The sequence below is a fragment of the Zea mays genome, chromosome 1, assembly GCF_902167145.1.
Source record: "Zea mays cultivar B73 chromosome 1, Zm-B73-REFERENCE-NAM-5.0, whole genome shotgun sequence".
Lineage (NCBI taxonomy): Eukaryota > Viridiplantae > Streptophyta > Magnoliopsida > Poales > Poaceae > Zea > Zea mays.
Window position 1 is genome coordinate 6357411 of NC_050096.1, and position 20826 is coordinate 6378236.

The window sequence follows — 20826 nt, forward strand, 5'->3', positions numbered from 1 at the left end:
TTCCTATTGTACATCCATCATCACCTCCTCAAACTTCACATGCTGCTCCTCATCCTCTTTCTGACCCTCCTTCTCCTCATCCTCATGGTGGCCCACCGTCTCCGCCACATACATCGCCCTTCAGGGATCCACCTTCTCCACAGCCATCTCCACGACCATCAAAGAAATCTAAAGTTTCTATACCAAAAGTAGTGTCCCCGTATGATAAGAAAAAGAAGAGTAAATCCACTGCTGGCACTGTTCGTTTTTTGAAAGGGATTGGACGGAGCCTCACGTCAGACAATGTTGATTTGGCCGATCTCGAGGAGTCCGCAAAAAAGGCTGAGGCAATGGCCGCAAAGATAAAGAAGCCAACTAAGGCAGATTATAAAAACGTGCCAAAAAATATGTGCCGGGCAGACCACTACTCACTTTTGAGAAACTAAGGAAGGTCCCGGCTAATATTAAAAGGTTGCATGATTGGTACATGCGGGCATCTTCAGTTGGCATCGACACCATCAGTGTTAATATACCAGCCCATGCTTTTATTGGTTCAAATCAAAAAGCCGTTGTTACATTCGAGGACATGTGGTTAATGATGAACCTTCAGAGACTCGACGTGCAACTTGTAACCATATTTGCATTGTAAGTGTCACTCATACTCCACATATATGTGTTATTATTAGTGAGTTGTATAAATTTTCAATATCTGACATGCACGTGTGCGTTGCAGAATGCAACATGATCAGCAGGAGATCCTTTATGGTACCAATCCCAATGCTAGTGCCAGTAAAAGGGTTGGGTATCTCAACCCAATAAAGATATGCGAGGATAACCACACTTTTAAAATCGGAAAAGGCAACGAAGCATTACAGGGGCTAACAGACGAAGAAATTGAGGTGCGTATCCAGGATCTGAAGAAGGATTTTGAAGCAAGATACGCCACCTACATAGGACACGCAATGCTTCAATTTCAAGACAGGGAATCCATAGTGGCCCCGTACAACTTTAAGTAAGTGTGATTTTGCATAAATAAAATTAATAATTTTAATACACATGTATCACAAGTTTGATTCGTATAGGGATCACTGGATATGCTTCTTCATTTATCCTAAGGTTGGAAAGGTGCTGGTGCTCGACTCCTTGCACACTGAGCCTTCGGCCTATTCAAAATTCCTCAGCATCTTAGAGCTGTAAGCCTTTTCTATGCATGCATACTTATATCGATGAGAATTGTAGAATAACATGGTGATTCTATTTGAGATCACAGAGCATTTAGGTTTTATAAGCTACAAGGTGGAAAGTACGACACGTCCAAAAAAGGCGTGCCACTAGACATTCATTATAACTGGCCGGTAAGCATGTGAATTTATGAATACATATCATACATGTACGTACATAAGACAATGTTGCAACTAAATAACCAATCTCCCGTTATGTAGTGTCACAAGCAACCACCTGGATCGGTCCTATGTGGGTTCTACGTGTGCGAGTTCATGAGAATGAACGGACGATACATCACGAACCCTGACAAGGTATTATTAGTAATAGTCACGTATGTATTTATGTCATTAAAGATGCAAATGTGTTATTATTGAGTATAAATAGATGATGTTTATAAACTTCCTTTACAGCAATTTCAACAAGGAAGCCCGGAGAACTTGACTGAAGGTGCATTGTATGACATAGTTGAGGACCTGTGCACATTCATATTGAAAGAGGTCATTCCCGCAGAAGGGAAATATCACGATGCTTCCGGAACATTAGCTTTGCCAGAGTTTAGAATACTAACATAAATTAGTAGACTATCTCTTAGCCGAGATAGTTATTAGAGCTTAAATGAAAACTTTGATGTATATAATGTGTGATGCATACATGGTTGTAAACAAGACTTTGATGTATATATATGTATGATAGAATTTAATTCCATGTTGCTTTTAATATCAATACTACATGTTTATCAATATCAATACTACATGTTTATCAATACTACATGTATATATATGTTTTGTGTGTGTAAATATATATAAATTTCAGTACTGATTGAAAATTTAAAAAAAGGCGGGAAAACTTTCCACTGGCGGTTTTCTTTATAAAACCGCCAGTGAAAATAGCATTTCCGCTGACGGTTTCTTAAGAAAACCGCCAGTGAAAATAGCATTTCCACTGGCGGTTGCTTAAGAAAACCGCCAGTGGAAATGCTATTTTCACTGGCGGTTCTAGAATAACCGCCAGTGGAAATGACGATTTCCACTGGCCCCTAGCACTGGCGGCACTGAAAAGCGCCAGTGAAAACGTCTCTAGAACCGCCACTATAGAGGCTGTGTGTACTAGTGAGCTCGGACGACCCTGATTGATATTGCACGGACAAGCTTGGCAACATTGAGGAGAAAAACCAGGTTTCTACTAGAAGTAAAAAAACAGAGAAATATATTATGGCGTAACTCTATATATGAAAGGAAACATAAACTGGAGCAACAAGAGTTGCAACGTCACTAGAAAGAAGGGTTGTGAAAGGAGGCAAAGAACACAGGGAGGGCTGTCAGTTGTGAGCAAATTAAAGAACACATGAGAATGCACAAACACAGACCACCCGATCAAACATATCTGCGTACCGATGGCCCCAGAATCACGGACCACACGGGTCACAGGAAAAACAAGAGGCGTGCATCGTCCCGATCAATCAAATCGAAATGGCAAGAAAAGAAAAGAGATTAGCGGACAAGAAACTTAACAACCAGCAACAGCGACGCACACAGCGTGGCCCGTGGGAGAGATATTAGCCGCTCTCCTGCCGCCGCGCCCGCAAGCCGCCACACATCGGATATCGCCCGCCCGAACGGGTGGCTGCGGCGCATGCAATCGCCTTATCCCCCCGGCCCGCCGCCCCGCGGCCACAAGCGCAAGCAGTGAACACGGCGCCTCCTCGCTCGCGCGGCCACGCCCCCGTCGTCGTCTTCTCCCGGCAGGTACTACAGCGCATAAATACGCAGCACCGCCGCCCGGCTCGGTTCCCGTCTGGCCACCCATCCGATCCCACCCGGCAGCGGCGCTGCGCAATGGCCACCCACGCAGCTCTCGCCGCCTCCCGCATCCCCGCCGGCGCCCGGCTGCACAGCAGGGCGCCGGCGTCGTCCAGGCACGGCGTGCAGAGGCTGGACTTCGCCGACTTCTCCGGGCTCAGGCCGGGGTCGTGCTCCGTGAGCGCTGCCGCGCGGGAGGCGTCCTTCTCCGACGTCCTTGGCGCGCAGCTCGTCGCCAAGGTACGTATGCGTTTCATGCACGCGTGCGTTGCTGCTGCAGCTTAAGGAATAATATATAGCAGTATCGTCTGCTCACGGCAAAAGACGTTAATTGGCACTCAACAAAATACACCAGATGGCAAGGGAAAGTTAAGTACTGGTGCTAGATTCATGAATCACCGTGGATATGATAGCCTTCAAAGACTATAGACATACTAACTGTTCTTCAATTAACCAGTTGCTAGTGTTAAAACAACGAAACAACAGTTGGACGACAACAAATGCGTACTCGTATATTTTTCACACTGCAGTTGTTATGCAGTTAAGCTCGAATAGTATGCATGCTTAATTCCCTGCTTGCTGGTGACCCCTGTGACAGGCCACCGGGGAGAACGCCGTGAGGGCGCCCGCAGAGGCGAAGCTGAAGGTGGCGATCAACGGCTTCGGCCGCATCGGCCGGAACTTCCTCCGGTGCTGGCACGGCCGCGAGGACTCGCCGATCGACGTCGTCGTCGTGAACGACAGCGGAGGCGTCAGGAACGTACGTGAAGATCGGGCGCCAACTGAATCCGCACTCTTTCTTAATTATTCAGACGCTTTGCCACGAATTCTGACAGACTCGTATGCATGATTCCATTCCAGGCGTCCCACCTCCTCAAGTACGACTCGATGCTCGGCACCTTCAAGGCCGACGTCAAGATCGTGGACGACACGACCATCAGCGTCGACGGCAAGCCCATCACGGTCGTCTCCAGCAGGGACCCGCTCAAGCTCCCATGGGGTGAGCTCGGCATTGACATCGTCATCGAGGTACAAGAGAAATTGAACACGTACAGTACAGCAGGATCCCGCCTCCCGCCCCGGTGCAGAATACGACTGACATCGCTGAAATGTGTCGTATCGTACTCGTACGTGTAGGGCACCGGAGTCTTCGTCGACGGCCCCGGCGCCGGCAAGCACATCCAGGCCGGCGCGAAGAAGGTGATCATCACGGCTCCCGCCAAGGGCGCCGACATCCCGACCTATGTCGTCGGCGTCAACGAGGGCGACTACGACCACAGCGTCGCCGACATCATCAGCAACGCGTCCTGCACGACCAACTGCCTCGCGCCATTCGTCAAGATCTTGGACGAGGAGTTCGGTGAGACGGAGGAGCCTGCTGGTCACCACAGTCTGCTACTGCACATGCGCATGCGCAGCTGACTGTTTTTTTTTTATACAATATTGCAGGAATCGTGAAGGGGACCATGACGACGACGCACTCGTACACCGGCGACCAGAGGCTGCTGGACGCGTCCCACCGCGACCTCCGGCGGGCCCGCGCGGCGGCGCTGAACATCGTGCCGACGAGCACGGGCGCCGCCAAGGCCGTGGCGCTGGTGCTGCCGCAGCTCAAGGGGAAGCTGAACGGCATCGCGCTGCGGGTGCCGACCCCGAACGTGTCCGTGGTGGACCTGGTGATCAACACCGTGAAGACTGGCATCACGGCCGACGACGTGAACGCGGCGTTCCGCAAGGCCGCCGCCGGCCCGCTGCAGGGCATCCTGGAGGTCTGCGACGTGCCGCTCGTGTCCGTCGACTTCAGGTGCTCCGACGTGTCCTGCACCATCGACGCGTCGCTCAGCATGGTCATGGGCGACGACATGGTCAAGGTCGTCGCCTGGTACGACAACGAGTGGGGGTACAGGTAAGAAGCCATCGATCATTGCCCGCCGCCATAGGAGCTAGTGCGTCTAGCTTGGATGGAACATATATTATTATTGTTGCTGACCCCGGGCTTGTTGCGTGCAGCCAACGCGTGGTTGATCTGGCGCACCTGGTGGCGGCCAAGTGGCCCGGCGCGGCGGCGGCCGGCAGCGGCGACCCTCTGGAGGACTTCTGCAAGGACAACCCCGAGACCGACGAGTGCAAGGTGTACGAAGCATGAGGCCAGGGTTCTTTCCACGACGAAACGTACAGCACGGGCGCGAGGGTTCTTTCCATAGAGAATAATATACAGATTATTCGACGAAAGAGACGTATGTTATATATATATATGAGTTGTATGCAGTCACCGAACTGGCGGTACAGGCTTCCGCTTTCCATTTCCTGTTGGGAGTCGTGTAGTGTAATCCTGGGGTGTGTATTTGTTTCATCAACCATGCCTGCCGATTTGAATCTCGTTTCACCAGCATGGCAGCATTATCTGATTTGGGTATACAAGTATAAACCGCAACGAGCGATCTTGTAAAAAGAGAAACGGAGTTGCAGGGGGTTAAGGGTTTCTCTCCAAGATAGATACCTTGGATAGAAAATTTCATCTCAGAAGAAGACAGTGTGGCTGTAAACGTTAAATGACAAAATATGTCATGGTTTTTAAACGAAGGAAGGCTTTAGGCAAGAAGGTATGCTTTCGCTCCTCCTTTTTTAATATGATAGGAGATATGTTGGCTATAGAAATTAAAAGGGCAAATATGGAAGGACAAGCCGCTGGGTAGTGCGTGCCCCACTTAATAGATGGAGGCTTATCTATCCTTCGATATACGGATGACACAATTCTATTATTAGAACACAATATGAAAAAGGCTCGTAATATGAAATTATTACTTTTAGTATTTGAACAAATCTTAGGACTAGAAAGGAAACCATCTATCAATTAGGAGAAGGTGAACTTTAACCAACTTAGTTTTAAATAGTCTCACCTTGTATATGTTATCTTTCTTCATTTCAAATGGTGTCCCCTACTTCCGATCTCCCTTCTACTAGCAAAGTGATGAGAAAAAAAATCACCTTGCCAAATGAAATATCCTTTGTCAACCCAAGGACCAAGAAGGTATAGAGCACCATGGACCTCAAACTAAAGAATAGTCCTGCTAAGCAAACGATTATTTAAAATTCTTGCTATAAAATGAATGTGGCAACAGTTGCTTAGAAACAAATACATTAGATCCAAACCATTAGTTCAGGTTGAATGAAAACAAGTGGAGTCGCATTTTTTGTTAGGATTTATGAAGGTGAAGCAAGGCTTTCTTTGCTTTGGAACCTTTAAAATTAGTAATGGATCGCAAATGAGGTTCTAGGAAGATTGGTGGTTAGACATTATTGCTTTAAAAACCAAGAGCCCTCTTTATATAGTATTGCTAGAAGGAAATTGAAGATAGCTGAAGTAATGTTAAAATTAGATAGCATATCTATCTTGGAGGCGATCTCTAACTGGATTTAAGCTTGTTGCTTAGAATGGGTTATGCCATAAGGCTAGTAACATAGATTTAACACAAGATATGGACATTTTTCGTTGAAACGTGCGTTAAATGGACAGTTCTCGGTGAAATCTGACTATTTGGTCCTAATCAACGAGGATGTGCCAAACCTAAATAAGAGATTATGGGAACTTAAAGCACCCCTCAAAATCAAGATTTTTCTATGGTATCTTTGTAGGAGTGATCCTCACCAAAGATAACCTAGCTAAACGAACTTGGAAGGGAAGTAAAGCATGTATTTTCTGTCAAACCTACGAAACAACCAATCACCAGATTTTTGAATGTTGTTATGCTCGTCATGTTTGGAACGTGGTGTTCTGGGTGTTGGGAATCCCAAAACCAACATCCACCTCGAATATGTTTGAAAATTGGCTTTCACACGTTGAGAAAAAAATATATATAGCCCTATCAGGTGCAGCAACCATTTGTTGATCTGTTTGGCTTAGTAGGAACGATTTGATTTTTCAAAAGAAACATATTATGTCTCATTCACATATTACTTTTACTAGTACCCACTGGTTAATGTCTTAGGTTGTGCTATATAGCCACGAGCGATATTCTATGGTGGAGGCTTCACAATATTTGAAGTAGGTGGTCACGATGTTCTTATTATAGGTATATGGGTGACGATCTAGTCAGTCATATGTTTAAATACAATGAAAATATAATCATAGGATTTCTTTTACTTTCATTTCTAGACGCGGTGTGTATCTTATTGTTATAGAGACTATAAGAGATGTTTTGTATTAAACTTTTAAAATGCAATGAAAATCTTTCTTATAAAAAAGAGAAAGTAATAATTACAGGAATCGATAATAACACACTAGGCGTGCAGTAGAAAGATTCCTTATATATATACTGCTGTTTACCTGTTTTGAACAGCTAGATTAGACACCAGCTGGCAATTGCTATTCTGACCGCTGTTATCCCTTCCCCGGCTGTCACTAGCAAACCAAGTACGCAACCCGGAGGAGAAAACCCTCTCGCACGCCGCATCACGACAAGGGCACGGGGGTCCTTGGGGACAGACAATGTGTGGCGCAGACCGCCTCGCCGAGGTGAAGAGGACGTGTGGGTGGGCCAGCGGCCGCCGCCGTCTCCCTCAGGCTGCAGTACAGCTCAAGAACGCTAGTAGTACCACCGTCGTCTCCCTCAGGCTGCAGTACACTCAGAAACCTCACGAGCATGGATGGAGTACACACTGGCCGCCGCGCTCTTCCCAGTTCCCGTGTAGTACACTAGTACGTACTTCAGCAGCTAGTAGTACCACCACTGAAGCGAGCGAGCGAGCACAGACTGAATCGGTACTACTACGTACACCATTGCTCGCCCGCCTACAAATAAGTCACGAGTGATGAGTGGCCTGCAAAGCCATGGCAGGTTGAGCATCTCCTCTAGTTCTGGGATTAGGGATAGGAATCAGGGTCAGTTTGCTCTGCTGGCTAGTAGCAGCAGCGGTGGAAGGGGCATGCAGAGGAGGAGCACGAGCGAGGTGTGGCTGGAAGAAGCAGCCGGGGCCTGTGTGCTATATACCCCTCGCAAGCTCTCCTCACTCCTCTCCTGTGCCTGCCTCTTCCATTCCTTCTGCTACGCCATTATATGTTTGCAAGCGTCAGAAGTGCATGCTTCTGCGCAGTTGCCCTGTGATGAGGCAACCAACAGCCAAACATCGCTGGCATTCCATTCCACACAGCTCTACTGCATTGTGCTAGTACTAAAAGTTTCTCAGGCTCTGCGTTTGGTTTGCTTGAGATTTTTGGAATCTGCCTTTGGTTTAATTGCTAGATTCTACAGATTCAATTACATACAAGCACATTACCCCTAGGCATAGTAGTATCTACATGCGTTTGGTTCATTATGAGATATTTTTATCCGGATTCTAAAAACCCCATGAAAACCAAACAGACTTTCAGTCACTTCTGAATCTCACTCTCTGCTATGTTAGCACCACGGATGCTGAGTGTCGCTCCTGAAATGGAGGCATCTTTCCTTGCGCGTGATCATGCATAGGCGCATAGCTGTGGGTGTGAAAGTTCAGAGGGCAGGAAGCGTCATACCCCTTCAGGGGCCGCGGGTTCCGTGTTAATATAGGCGCCCATTGCGCAAGGATAACATCAGATGTAACAACCTTCCCTTGACCCGGTTACATGAGAGTAAATCTAGCTAACAGCTAACAAACAATCTATATCCGTAGCTAGAGGTTGTTACAAGGAGTTCGGGATATACATTAAATAATATGACTATTCTAATAGCCTCCCTCAATCACAGCCGTCGGAGGTTGAGATTGACTTTAAAGTTCTCCAGCAGTTTGACCGATAATGCCTTAGTGAAACCGTCTGCAATTTGTCCTTGGGAGGAAACAAAATCAATTTCTAGTAGCTTTTGTAGAACTCTTTCTCTTACAAAGTGATAATCCACCTCAATGTGCTTGGTTCTTGCATGAAAGATAGGATTGGCTGATAAATATTTTGCTCCCATGTTATCACACCAGAGTTTAGCTGTTCTCGGACTGCTAATATTTAGTTCTTTGAGTAAAATTTGTACCCACATAATTTCAGCTGTGGCATTAGCAATAGCCTTATATTCTGACTCCGTACTTGATCTAGATACTGTGGGTTGCTTACGAGCACTCCAAGAAATAAGATTAGATCCTAGAAACACTGCAAAACCTCCGGTTGATCTTCTATCATCAATGCTACCAGCCCAGTCTGCATCAGAAAATGCGCTTACCAAAGTTGAGGGTGATTTGTGTATATGCAGACCCAACTTTGTGCACTGTTTGATATACCTGAGGATTCTCTTTACTGCTGCCCAGTGAACAGTTGTAGGGGCATGAAGGAACTGACATACCTTATTAACAGAGAATGCAATGTCAGGCCTAGTGAGTGTTAAGTATTGTAAAGCCCCAACAATACTTCTGTATTGTGTGGCGTCATTGCTCCCCAACAATGACCCTTCATGCAGGGATAGCTTTTCACTAGTGGACAATGGTGAGCTAGCTGGTTTGCAGTTTGACATTCCTACCTTTTTTAATAAATCTGAAGCATATCTCTCTTGAGTAAGAATAATCCCATCATGTACCTTGTTCACTTCTATGCCCAAGAAATAATGTAGATCACCAAGATCTTTGAGTGCAAATTCTCCTTTTAAATCTCTTAGCAGTGCTGCGGTTGCTGCTTATGTAGAGCTTGCAACAATTATATCATCAACATAAACAAGCACAAATACTGTAGTGTTACCCTTGTTATAGAAAAATAAAGATGAATCAGCTTTTGATGGTGAGAAACCGAGGTTCACCAGCTTGGAACTTAGGCGAGAGTACCATGCTCTTGGTGCTTGTTTGAGTCCATATAATGCTTTATCAAGCTTACACACATATTGTTTCTTTTCTGGATCCTCAAAACCTGGTGGTTGTTGCATGTAGACTTCTTCTTCAAGAAAACCATGAAGGAAGGCATTTTGAACATCAAGTTGTCGAAGGCTCCAACCTCGAGAGATAGCCATAGATAGAATAATACGTATTGTAGTAGCTTTAATGACTGGACTAAATGTGTCTTCATAATCTATTCCATATTGTTGCTTAAAACCTTTTGCAACTAGGCGAGCTTTATATCTATCTAAGCTTCCATCAGCCTTCCTTTTAATTTTATATACCCATTTACAACCTATCACATTTGTGCCTTTTTTTGGTGGAACTAGATGCCATGTTTCGTTATTCATCAGAGCAGCATATTCCAGATCCATAGCATTCTTCCAATGAGAATTACTAAGTGCTTCATCAAGACATTGTGGCTCACCAGAGGACGTGAAGTAGCCATACCTGATTGTGCCATCAGTGTATATTTTCTCTTTCCGGATGCCGCTCCGCAGTCTCGTGTGTGGACGTAGGGACGTGTCAGCAGTATCATCATGGGCATGGACCGGCTCTGGCAAGAACGCGGCTGCTTCCCCTGTTTGCTGTAAAGAGAGTGCGTCCTGTATAGTCACATCAGCGCCTGTAGTAATAGGGGGAATAGGGGCTGTAGGTGCGGTACAGTGGAGCGGCACAGGAGCAGCATGCGTGGTACAGTGGTCCGGCACAGGAGCAGCGTGCGCCTGTACAGTGTCCCGGATTCCCTCAGATGCATGCGCGGTAGACTGGTCAGGTTCCTCCCCTGGCGTCAAACTTGCAACAGTGGGTAGTGATCCATCAATTCGGTGAACAGGACCCCCTGCATATTGATGTCTGTGCACTGCAGTATTCTCATCAGACAAGTTAGTATTAACAGGGAGAAAATCAGGAACATCAGTATCACGTCTATTAGCACCTATTTTAGTCGTGAGGGATGGCATTAAGAGAACTTCAGACTGTAATCTGGCGCCAGCATTTGGATGGAGAGCGGAGAAAGGAAAAACAGTCTCATCAAATATGACATCTCTAGAAATATAAACACGTCCTGTGGAGATATCGAGACACTTAAAACCCTTGTGAAGAGGACTATAGCCAAGAAAAGCACACTGCTTTGATCTGAATTGAAGTTTGCGAGTATTGTAGGGGCGCAAATTTGGCCAACAGGCACAACCAAAAACACGTAAAGAGGAATAATCTGGTTTTTGGTGAAAAAGACGTTCTATAGGAGTTTGATTATTAATGACTTGACTAGGTAGTCTATTAATAAGATATGTGGCTGATAGGAAAGCTTCATCCCAGAATTTAAGAGGCATAGATGCATGAGATAGCAAGGAAAGGCCGACTTCAACAATGTGGCGATGCTTTCGTTCGGCTGCCCCATTTTGCTGGTGTGCATGAGGGCAAGAGACTAAATGGGAGATGCCAATTTTGGTAAAGAAGGAATTTAATTTTTGATATTCTCCTCCCCAATCTGTTTGAATGGCACGAATTTTTCTATCAAATTGCCTTTCAACAAGACGTTGGAAATCAATGAATTTCTGGAATACCTCAGATTTTAACTTAATAAGGTAAATCCAGGTAAACTTGCTATAATCATCAATAAAGCTAACATAATATTGTTTTCTGCCCACAGACTCAATCGCAGGACCCCAGACATCAGAAAAAATAAGCTCCAAAGGAGAGTTCGATTTACTAGAAGAAATAGGATATGGCAGCTGATGGGCTTTCGCTTGTTGGCAAGCGTTGCATACAGACTCATTATTAGATTCAACTAAACAATGGAGTTTATTTCTATTAATAATTCGCCGAACTATAACAGATGAAGGATGACCAAGACGATCATGCCACCGAGAGATTGATGGCTGGCTGACTCCACAGGCGTGACGCTTTATTGATGATGACGAAGGAAGAGGGTACAGTCCTCGGTGACATGGTCCCCTAAGCAGCGTGTGCCTAGTTGCTTGATCCTTAATCAAAAAGAAATCTGGGTGAAATTCTATAAAGGCAGAATTATCTGTAGTTAAGCGATGGACAGACACAAGATTTTTCTTGGCTTCAGGAACATATAGAATATCTTTTAGATGAAGCTTACGACTAGAGGTGCTAACAGAGGAATTACCGATGTGGCTGATTTCCATACCTGTACCGCTTGCGGTGTGGATCTGATCTCCACCGTTGTATTTATCTCGGATGGACAGTTTCTCTAATTCACCGGTGATGTGATCAGTGGCGCCACTATCAGCATACCAGTTTGTGTCAACTGTGTATGAGCTGGTCGCGGCAGCATCATGGCGTTCTTCAGGGACATAGCTTTCATCAAATCGGTGCCAGCAGTTGACAGCCGTATGTCCTTTCTTAAAGCAAACTTGGCATGGGTCACCACTTGAGCGCCTGTAGCCACGTTGCTTGCCTGCCACAGTATGGCTGTCTTGTCCGCCAGGGCCATGTCCCTGTCCACCTGCTCCACGGGAGTCCTGGCCGCCCACACCTGCACCGCTGTAGCCGCGGCTAGGAGGCCGAGCACGCCCACGACCGCGGCCCGGTCCTCGAGAGCGACCTCCACGACCTGCAAGATTAGCGGATGCCTGCTGCTCTCCTTCATGAATTAGATCCATTCTTGTTTCGTAACTCAGCATCTGAGAATATAATTCTTCAACTGAGATTGGCTCCACCCTTGCAACGAGGGCAGAGACAAGTGAGGTAAAATCACGGTCCAACCCGGTGATGATGTATTCGACGAGTTCGTCGTCTTCGAGCGGACGTCCTGCGGCCGCCATATCATCAGCATATCCCTTCATCTTCGCGAAATATTCAGCAACATTCATGCTGCCTTTCTTGGTCGTCGAGAGGGCGATGCGGAGATTCACAGCCCGAGCCCGGGTCTGTGAGGCGAACATCGCCTGAATTTTTCTCCACGCATCTGCTGCAGTCTCAGATCTTGAGACGTGGACCAGGATTTCCTTGGAGATAGACGAGAGCAGGTAGCTGAGGACCTGTTGGTCCCGAGCATCCCACTCCTCGAACGCCGGATTTGACGTCTTCTTGCCATCAGCGTCGGCAATCTCCTTCTCCGGCACTGGTGTGGTTCCAGTAAGATGGCCAATGAGGCGAGAGCCACGCATGGCCGCACGAACATGGGCTTCCCATATGGCATGGTTTGCTCGGGTAAGTTTTTCGGATACTGGATGTGCAATGAGTGGATTGGAGGGGGAACTCGACATGGCTGATTTGCAAGGTGAACTTGGCTCTGAATACCATGTGAAAGTTCAGAGGGCAGGAAGCGTCATACCCCTTCAGGGGCCGCGGGTTCCGTGTTAATATAGGCGCCCATTGCGCAAGGATAACATCAGATGTAACAACCTTCCCTTGACCCGGTTACATGAGAGTAAATCTAGCTAACAGCTAACAAACAATCTATATCCGTAGCTAGAGGTTGTTACAAGGAGTTCGGGATATACATTAAATAATATGACTATTCTAATAGTGGGCGCTGCATGCATCATTCCAAATAGGGCTGGATATCGCTAGGCTACGAGCTCGCCAAAACAATATATATATATATATATATATATATATATATATATATATATATATATATATATATATATATATATATGCACTAAAATGCACCTGAGTGCATTTTAGTTTATGGATGCACAGACCCAAGACTGACCCAAGACTTCCTGTCCCCGTCGCCGCCTCGCGCCTCCCTGTTCCGCGCCGCCGCGCGCCTCCCTGTCCCGCGCCGCCGCGCGCCTCCCTTACCCGCCGACTCCTCCTTCCTCCGATCCTCTAACCCTAGATCCATGGCCCCACCGTCGCTGCCGCACCTTGAATCGCCTCGATGCTCAACCCCGCATTAGGTGTGATAGCAACTGCTGTATAATTGTACCCAAATATCTGTTAAAAAATGTAAACAAAATGATTGCAACTGCTGGTGTGTTGTAATTGCAACTGCTGGTGTGTTGTGGATGTAACTGCTGAGTTACTCTGATGTGATTGCAAGTACTGAATAACTCTGGGAAATTTTGTTAAAAAAATATGATTGCAACTGCTGGTCTGGTGTAATTGCAACTGCTGGTCTGGTGTGATTGCAACTTCTATATAACTATGTCCAAAATCTGTTAAACAAATAATGATTGCAACTGCTGTCTGGTGTAATTGCAACTGCTGGTCTGGTGTGATTGCAACTTCTATGTAACTATATCCAAAAATCTGTTAAACAAACAATGATTGCAACTGCTGTCTGGTGTAATTGCAACTGCTGATCTAGTGTGATTGCAACTTCTATATAACTATGTCCAAAAATCTGTTAAATAAATAATGATTGCAACTGCTGTCTGGTGTAATTGCAACTGCTGGTCTGGTGTGATTGCAACCTCTATATAACTATGTCCAAAAATCTGTTAAAACAAACAATGATTGCAACTGCTGTCTGGTAATTGCAACTGCTGTTCTGGTGTGATTGCAACTTCTATATAACTATGTCCAAAAATTTGTTAAACAAAACAATGATTGCAATTGTTGTCTGGTATAATTGCAACTGCTGGTCTGGTGTGATTGCAACTTATTTGAAGAGGTTGAGCCGTTCGCGGAGGAGCCGTTCACGGAGAAAGAGGGGCGGGGACGAGGAAGTAAAAAAGGTTCTGTCAAGAACGTGCGGGAGGGACGAAGACGGCCTGGGTGGGGCGGTTGGCTCGGACCTGGCGCGTAATTCGGCCTGGGTGCATTCTCTATATTGAATGCACCCAGGTGTAATATATAAAAACAGTATATATATATATATAAGAATCAATTTCTATTAATTTCAAACTAATTATACTTATAGTTTCATATACTACACCAAATTAATACAATTCATCACTCATCAATTCAATATTCACACACATGTTCATTGATTTAACTCACACTTATTTTCGCATAGACTATTTTAACACATAGACACAATTCATCAATCACTAGTTTAATTTATAGGCCATAAACATCATACATACATATAACATGTTTATCAATTGCTAAATAAATAATATGTATAGTTTTGTTTTGCTGAAATATGATAGCTCGTTTAGCTCACGACTTCGTTAACAAACAGAGCTAAGATGTCAGCTCAGCTCGTGAAAAATTCAAACGAGCCGAGCTAGGATGTCAGCTTAGCCCGTAAAAAATTTAAACGAGCCGAGCTGATCAAGAACCGAGCGATCCGACGAACCACAAACATTTTGTCTAGGTCTATTTCCAAACCCTGCAAAACTTGCATAAGTCACAGAAACAACACATATGAACTTCCCATACATGTTTTGTTTACATTACATCACATCACACATCCATGTTCTGACAAGTCTTGCAAAAAATTTAAATAAAAAACAGCTTCCTCATCAACCACGCTCCTCCTGTGTGTGAAAAAGACTGCATGCAAAGAGACGACAATCCAAAATAAGAGGTAGCAGCAACACCATATCAGAAGCATTGTCGAGCGTGCATATATGTCTCGATCGGCTGGGCAGGGCTAGGTAGTACAACGTACCTGCAGTTGCGCGGCACGGTCCAGGACACCTCGCGCTTCTCCTCGCGCGGCAGCGCCCTGTACCGCCTCCAGTCCTGGAGCATGGCGTTGAGGTCGCCGATCTTGCGGCGCAGGCCGACGCAGCAGTTGGCGTGCATGGTGCAGACCCTGCTCAGGTTCCGGCTGGGCTCGCAGAGGCCGCCGAAGAGCTCGGTGCTGAGGAACCTGATCCGGACGCCGAGCTCGCCCACGTAGGGATCGCGCTTGATGGCGTTGAGCACGTCCTGGTCGTGCAGCCCCGGGTGGCGCTCCCGCGCCGCGTACCAGAACCTGTAGAACTCGGCCGTCTCCGCGCTGGACCGCACGTACGCGAACCCGCCGTTGGGCGCGTTGTTCAGGTCGCTCGGGTCGCCCGTGAAGTGGTCGCACGCGATCTGGAAGTCCCCGTCCGGGTAGAAGTGCGGCAGCGGGTTCCTGAACCACACGATGTCCGTGTCCTGATCGAGACACGTTGCGTCGTTGCCCGTGCATTGGTTCAAGGAACAAACAATGCGTTGTTAATTGATGAACACAGGCACATCTCAATGTCTCGTCAGAGTTGAAGAACAACACAACACAACGCAACACATTGTGAGGAAGAATGAAGAAGACGACGTTTAATTTGCAGACGCATTACCGTGAACACGAAGCTGAAGCCTTTCTCGAGAACTTCCCTGAGGAAATCGACCCTCCTCCACATCATCCTGAGGTAGCCGTCGGTCATGAAGTTCTTCTGGCCCGAGAAGTCCACGCCGTCCGTGACGAGCGCGAAGCAGTGGCGGTGCACCTGCCCGCAGCGCGCGTGCGCCGCCGTGTCCAGCGACACGATCACCAGGTGCTGCAGGAGCTCCCTCGTGCTCTCGCCGGACCGGAAGCTCTCCAGGAACACGTCCAGCACGGACCCCGGCTCCGACCACGCCGAGTTCAGCGTCGTCAGGATCACCGTGTCGCTGGGCCGCCGCATCGCCGCCGCCGTCAGGACTCGCTCCAGACTCCCGTCCTCGCTGTCCTGCACGGACGCACGCAGCAGCAGCAGCAGCAATTGCAAGTCAGTTTGATCGCCTATTCACTCGCCATTGCTGCACCATGGTCGACGTGGAATCACAGAATTCTAGCATGCACCGAATTTTCACTTAGGCCTTGTTTGGGATCAAAGGTAATGGAGTGTATTGATGGGACTAGAATCCCTCACTACTTAATTTTAAATAGTGGGGGATTCTAGCCCCCTCAATTCCCTCCATTACTCTTTATCCCAAACAAGCCCTTAAAGAGGTGAGCTCCACCTAGTCCAGTGGTTTATAGTAGCGCTATTGGTTTATGCTACAGGAAATTGCCTGGACTAATTCATCATCAGTTTTCTTTTAAAAAGAAATATATTTCATCAGTTCACCCATTCTTCTGATGAAACTAAAAAATATTTAGCATTACTGACATAACTAATGAGCCAGATAAAAATCTGACTGAAACGCGTCGTATGGCCTTTCCCGATAGGACGCCGATGAACAAAAACGACATATATATGCAGGGCCGGTCCTGAGGGTATGCAGGGTATGCGACCGCTCAGGGCCCCCAAGATCAATAGGGCCCCTGTTTGTCCAGATTATGTCCAAATACATATATGTTACAGATAAATCTTTATTCTCATTTCTTTGTTGCATCTCTTTGATTTTCTGGACTCATCTCTTCGAGGTCGTGTAACATTCTGCCTATGACGAATACTAAATATTGATTGATGCGAGATGATCATAAGGTGTTGTACACCTGTGACTGTCGCGTTGTTTAATTCTAGCCTACTGGAGGGCCCACCCTGATAACCTACGTTGCTTAATTCAAGTTTAGGTTGCTGGAATTTGTTTTCAGAAAATTTTCTCTAATGTATTTAAATTTAGTTTACTGTGCATTTTAAGCTTTAGGCTAGTTTTGATAAATTAAAAGTAAAATACTCGCTCTCAAAGCAAATATAGAGTTATATTACATAATCTGTATAATTTTACAACTCATAAAATATTGTAACAGTCTTCAGTCATATTATTTTGGAAGAAATATGTAAATCATCAATTTCTTTGATTTTTTAGATATCATAGTTGAAAAAATAGTAAAATTAAACTTTCGTATAGGGCCTCTATATAGATTTTCGCTTAGGGCCCCTAAAATGTCAGGACCGGCCCTGTATATATGCCCAACTGAAACACAGATCACAAGACTTCGTCTTGAAAAAAGATGGATGCACTGAAACACGGATCAAAAAGATGGAGACACGTAGGGCCCCTCTTGCATCGCGGAGCGAGGTCACGTACACGTACTCACCAGGTCGGCGGCGGCGCGCCGCCACGGAATGGCGGCGGCGCCGAACAGGTCCCCGGGCGCCACGACGGCGCGGTGGTACAGCACGAGGCACGGGAGCGCGACGGCCGCCAGGAACAGCAGCGCCTTGGCCGCCCTCCTCCACACCTCCGCGCCCGCACCGCCGTGACCCTGCTGCTGCTGCTGGTCACTGGCGGCGGCGCGCGTCACGGGCAGCGGCAGCGCGGCCATGTGCGCGCGTGCGCGGGCGCGCGAGGAAGTCAGCCCGGCTAGGATCCGAGCGCTGGCGAACGCGCGGGTTGATCGGGAGGTTGATGATGCTTCCGATGACACGAGCGCTCACCAGTCGCCGCCGCCGCCGCCGCCGCCGCGAGGTTATACGGAGGCAGTACGAGGCTTGCGTGCGAGGAGATCTGGATGCTGCACATGGACGCGTATCGGCGTATGCACACAAATAGGAAGGGAGAACACACGGTGAACTGGTGAAGGAAGTCGAAACTGAAGGTATTAATTACGCTCAAGGAGAGCGAGAGGATACGACAAACAATTTAAAAACTGGAAGGGAGGAGATTCTATTGCAAGCAGGTAGTAAGAATCGTTTTTTTTTGAAGTTCTGATCAAGGTAGAAGCCCAAGGATACCCAATTTTGCAGGGAAAACCGTCAGGCAGGCTACAGAATTGCATGCCAATATGCCGTGTATAGGAGAGAATGAGAATGTGAACTGTGTTCCCTGAACAGAGGTGGATTTTCAAGCAAATTGACAAAATTCGTCGTAGTTTCTTGTGGAAGGGAGAGGAACCAGAAAATATTTCTGGGGGACACTGCCTAGTCAGGTGGCCGTTAGTGAAGCGCCCTTTGAACCTAGGTGGTTTGGGAATCGTCGATCTGGAGCGTTTTGCAAGAGCTTTACGACTTCGTTGGCTTTGGTTTGAATGGAAAAATCAAGAAAGAGCTTGGGTCGGTTTGGACATTCCCTGTAGCAAGGTTGATCGGGATCTCTTTCATGCGTCTACAGTGGTGACAGTGGGCAATGGGGTTAAAGCCTCTTTTTGGCATTCGTGTTGGATCGATGGCACGTCGGCACGATTGATAGCTCCCACGCTCTTTGCCAAGTCCTCACGGAAGAATATTTCAATTCTAAAAGCCACAACAAATAACAGATGGATCTTCCACATTTCTCCAGTTGTTGGGGCCAAGGAAATTAGTGAGTTCGTGGCTCTCTGGGAAGCTCTACGCGAGGTGCAATTAAATCCAGTGATTGAGGACGCCATTTACTGGCGCTGGACCAATGATGGTGCCTACTCAACCAGGAGTGCCTATTTGGCCCAATTCATTGGAGGGTATGCCAAGTGCAATCTATTACCAATTTGGAAGGCGAAAGTGGAGCCAAAATGTCGTTTCTTCGCGTGGACTCTGCTGCATAATAAGATCTTAACAGCTGAAAATCTCCAGAAAAGAGGTTGGAGTAATGATCCGATTTGCAGACTTTGCAAACAAGAACTAGAAGCTATAACCCACTTGTTCCAAAACTGTATCTTCACTAGGGCGGTGTGGGCGCAGCTTTCTCATTGGCTTGACCTCGCGTTGCTGCCAGGGATGGCACAATCTTCGTCAATATACACTTGGTGGAACAAGTGCAGAGCCAAAGTCGATAAATGCTCAAGGAGAGAGTTTGATGGTTTGATCATCCTTTTCTGGTGGGAGATTTGGAAAGAGCGGAACCGCAGAACCTTCCAAAGCCTAGAGAAGTCAGAGTGTGTGATTGCAGGGTTAATCAAGGATGTTTTTGGGCAGCAACGAATTGCTAATTCTTTTGACTTTGGTTGCTAGTGTCTCTGCGTAGCGTTCTTTATCCTTTTTTCTCATTCTTGAGTTCTTGGGTGGCTTTTTCGGAAGCTGTTTGGCTAGTTAAGTGTCTGTAAGTGTGTTCTCTTTTTCCTCTTAATAAAGCTTGGACGTGGCAATTCTCTTGCCGCGTCTTTCAAAAAAAAGAGAATGTGAACCAGAGCCGGATCTGGGCATAGGGCCACCCGCCCGGCCGCCGTAGGCCCCCAAATCCTAGGGGCCCACATCCTACAGTTAATTTTATAGATGACATGAGAGCTAACATTGAGTTAAATAATTTAATCTCTGAGTTAAAGAGTTTTGAGTATTTCAATAAGATGGATTTATGTTATAATGTTTTTATAGTTTATCGAATCTTATTTACTATACCTGTCATGGTTGTCATGGTGGCATCAACTAAAATGAGTTTTCGACGTTGAAATAATTGAAAAACTATTTCGTGTCTATAATTTTTTAGAACGATTGAATTTTTTGGCCACCTTATGTACAGAGAAAAAAATATTAAATTAGATTGATATCAATATAATTATTGATGACTTTGTCTCAATAAATGTTAGAGGCCTAATTCTTATGTTCATCCTAGGTCCTCGAAATCTCAGCTCCGGCCCTGAGAATGATCCGAGTTTTTGAGGATGGTATGCAACATGACAAAAATTGATACATATTTGGTATGAGCTGATCCTTGGATTCCAAGAGATTTGGCAAGAGAACCCTTGATATCACGAGACGAAGAATCACGTTGATAGTAGCGGATTTGAACGACCCAGTTAGTGGCTATTGGGATTTATGACCTGGCGGACCAAATCTTCTAGCAACAAGGGTCTATTTTGGAGGGCTCCCAAACCGGCTCTGGCTCCGCCCTTGCAAAAGCTCTCCCAAACAGTAAAAAAAAGAGTTCCCAACAAAGAGCATCGAGTAGCTAGAGCCATTTTTATAGAAAGGAGCCGGAGCCAAAAAATTTGGCTCCTAGCGGCTCCTCCTCTCACTCCCTTTCTCTCGCGTCAAATGGAGCCGTTTTGTCAGCCGATTTTTTTTTTTAAAAATACCTGCTCCTATAAAAGAGTTGTTCTTAAAGAGAAGCCAGAGTCGGAGTCATCTTTAGAGGAGCCAGATTTATGCCAAACGGGGCCTAATAACCTATAAGAGATGCGCGTGGTCACCAAATCAATTTCAAAATAAAGAACGAAGCGTGTGTATTCAGTGACAATGGTGGATAATTACTTCCTAACTTCACAAGGTTACTTTTTATAAAGAAAACTTTATTAATTTTAGACAATTATATC

The 20826-nt window shown here is 46.3% G+C and overlaps 2 protein-coding genes and 2 non-coding genes across 4 annotated transcripts; 2 read left to right on the top strand and 2 right to left on the bottom strand.

Annotated features, from left to right (window-relative positions):
- Window positions 1–2791: 2791 nt before the first annotated feature.
- LOC542290 (glyceraldehyde phosphate dehydrogenase B1) lies at window positions 2792–5449 on the top strand. Its single transcript, NM_001305859.1, has 6 exons — window positions 2792–3242; window positions 3601–3762; window positions 3864–4031; window positions 4140–4362; window positions 4452–4908; window positions 5013–5449. The coding sequence occupies exons 1-6, from the start codon at window positions 3039–3041 to the stop codon at window positions 5146–5148; spliced, it is 1350 nt and encodes a 449-aa protein (NP_001292788.1). The 5' UTR covers window positions 2792–3038; the 3' UTR covers window positions 5149–5449.
- A 2468-nt stretch (window positions 5450–7917) lies between these two features.
- Window positions 7918–8040, top strand: MIR528a (microRNA MIR528a). The gene has a single exon (NR_121174.1). It is a non-coding gene; the product is annotated as a microRNA MIR528a (primary transcript).
- Window positions 8041–12471: 4431 nt separating this feature from the next.
- On the bottom strand, window positions 12472–12610 carry LOC111590720 (small nucleolar RNA Z247). Its single transcript, XR_004855761.1, has one exon. It is a non-coding gene; the product is annotated as a small nucleolar RNA Z247 (small nucleolar RNA).
- Window positions 12611–15056: 2446 nt separating this feature from the next.
- LOC100216832 (Nucleotide-diphospho-sugar transferase family protein) lies at window positions 15057–18105 on the bottom strand. The gene is made up of 4 exons (NM_001143226.1): window positions 17701–18105; window positions 16031–16402; window positions 15376–15851; window positions 15057–15257 (listed from the first exon to the last, which is right to left on the bottom strand). The coding sequence occupies exons 1-4, from the start codon at window positions 17926–17928 to the stop codon at window positions 15227–15229; spliced, it is 1107 nt and encodes a 368-aa protein (NP_001136698.1). The 5' UTR covers window positions 17929–18105; the 3' UTR covers window positions 15057–15226.
- Window positions 18106–20826: the final 2721 nt, after the last annotated feature.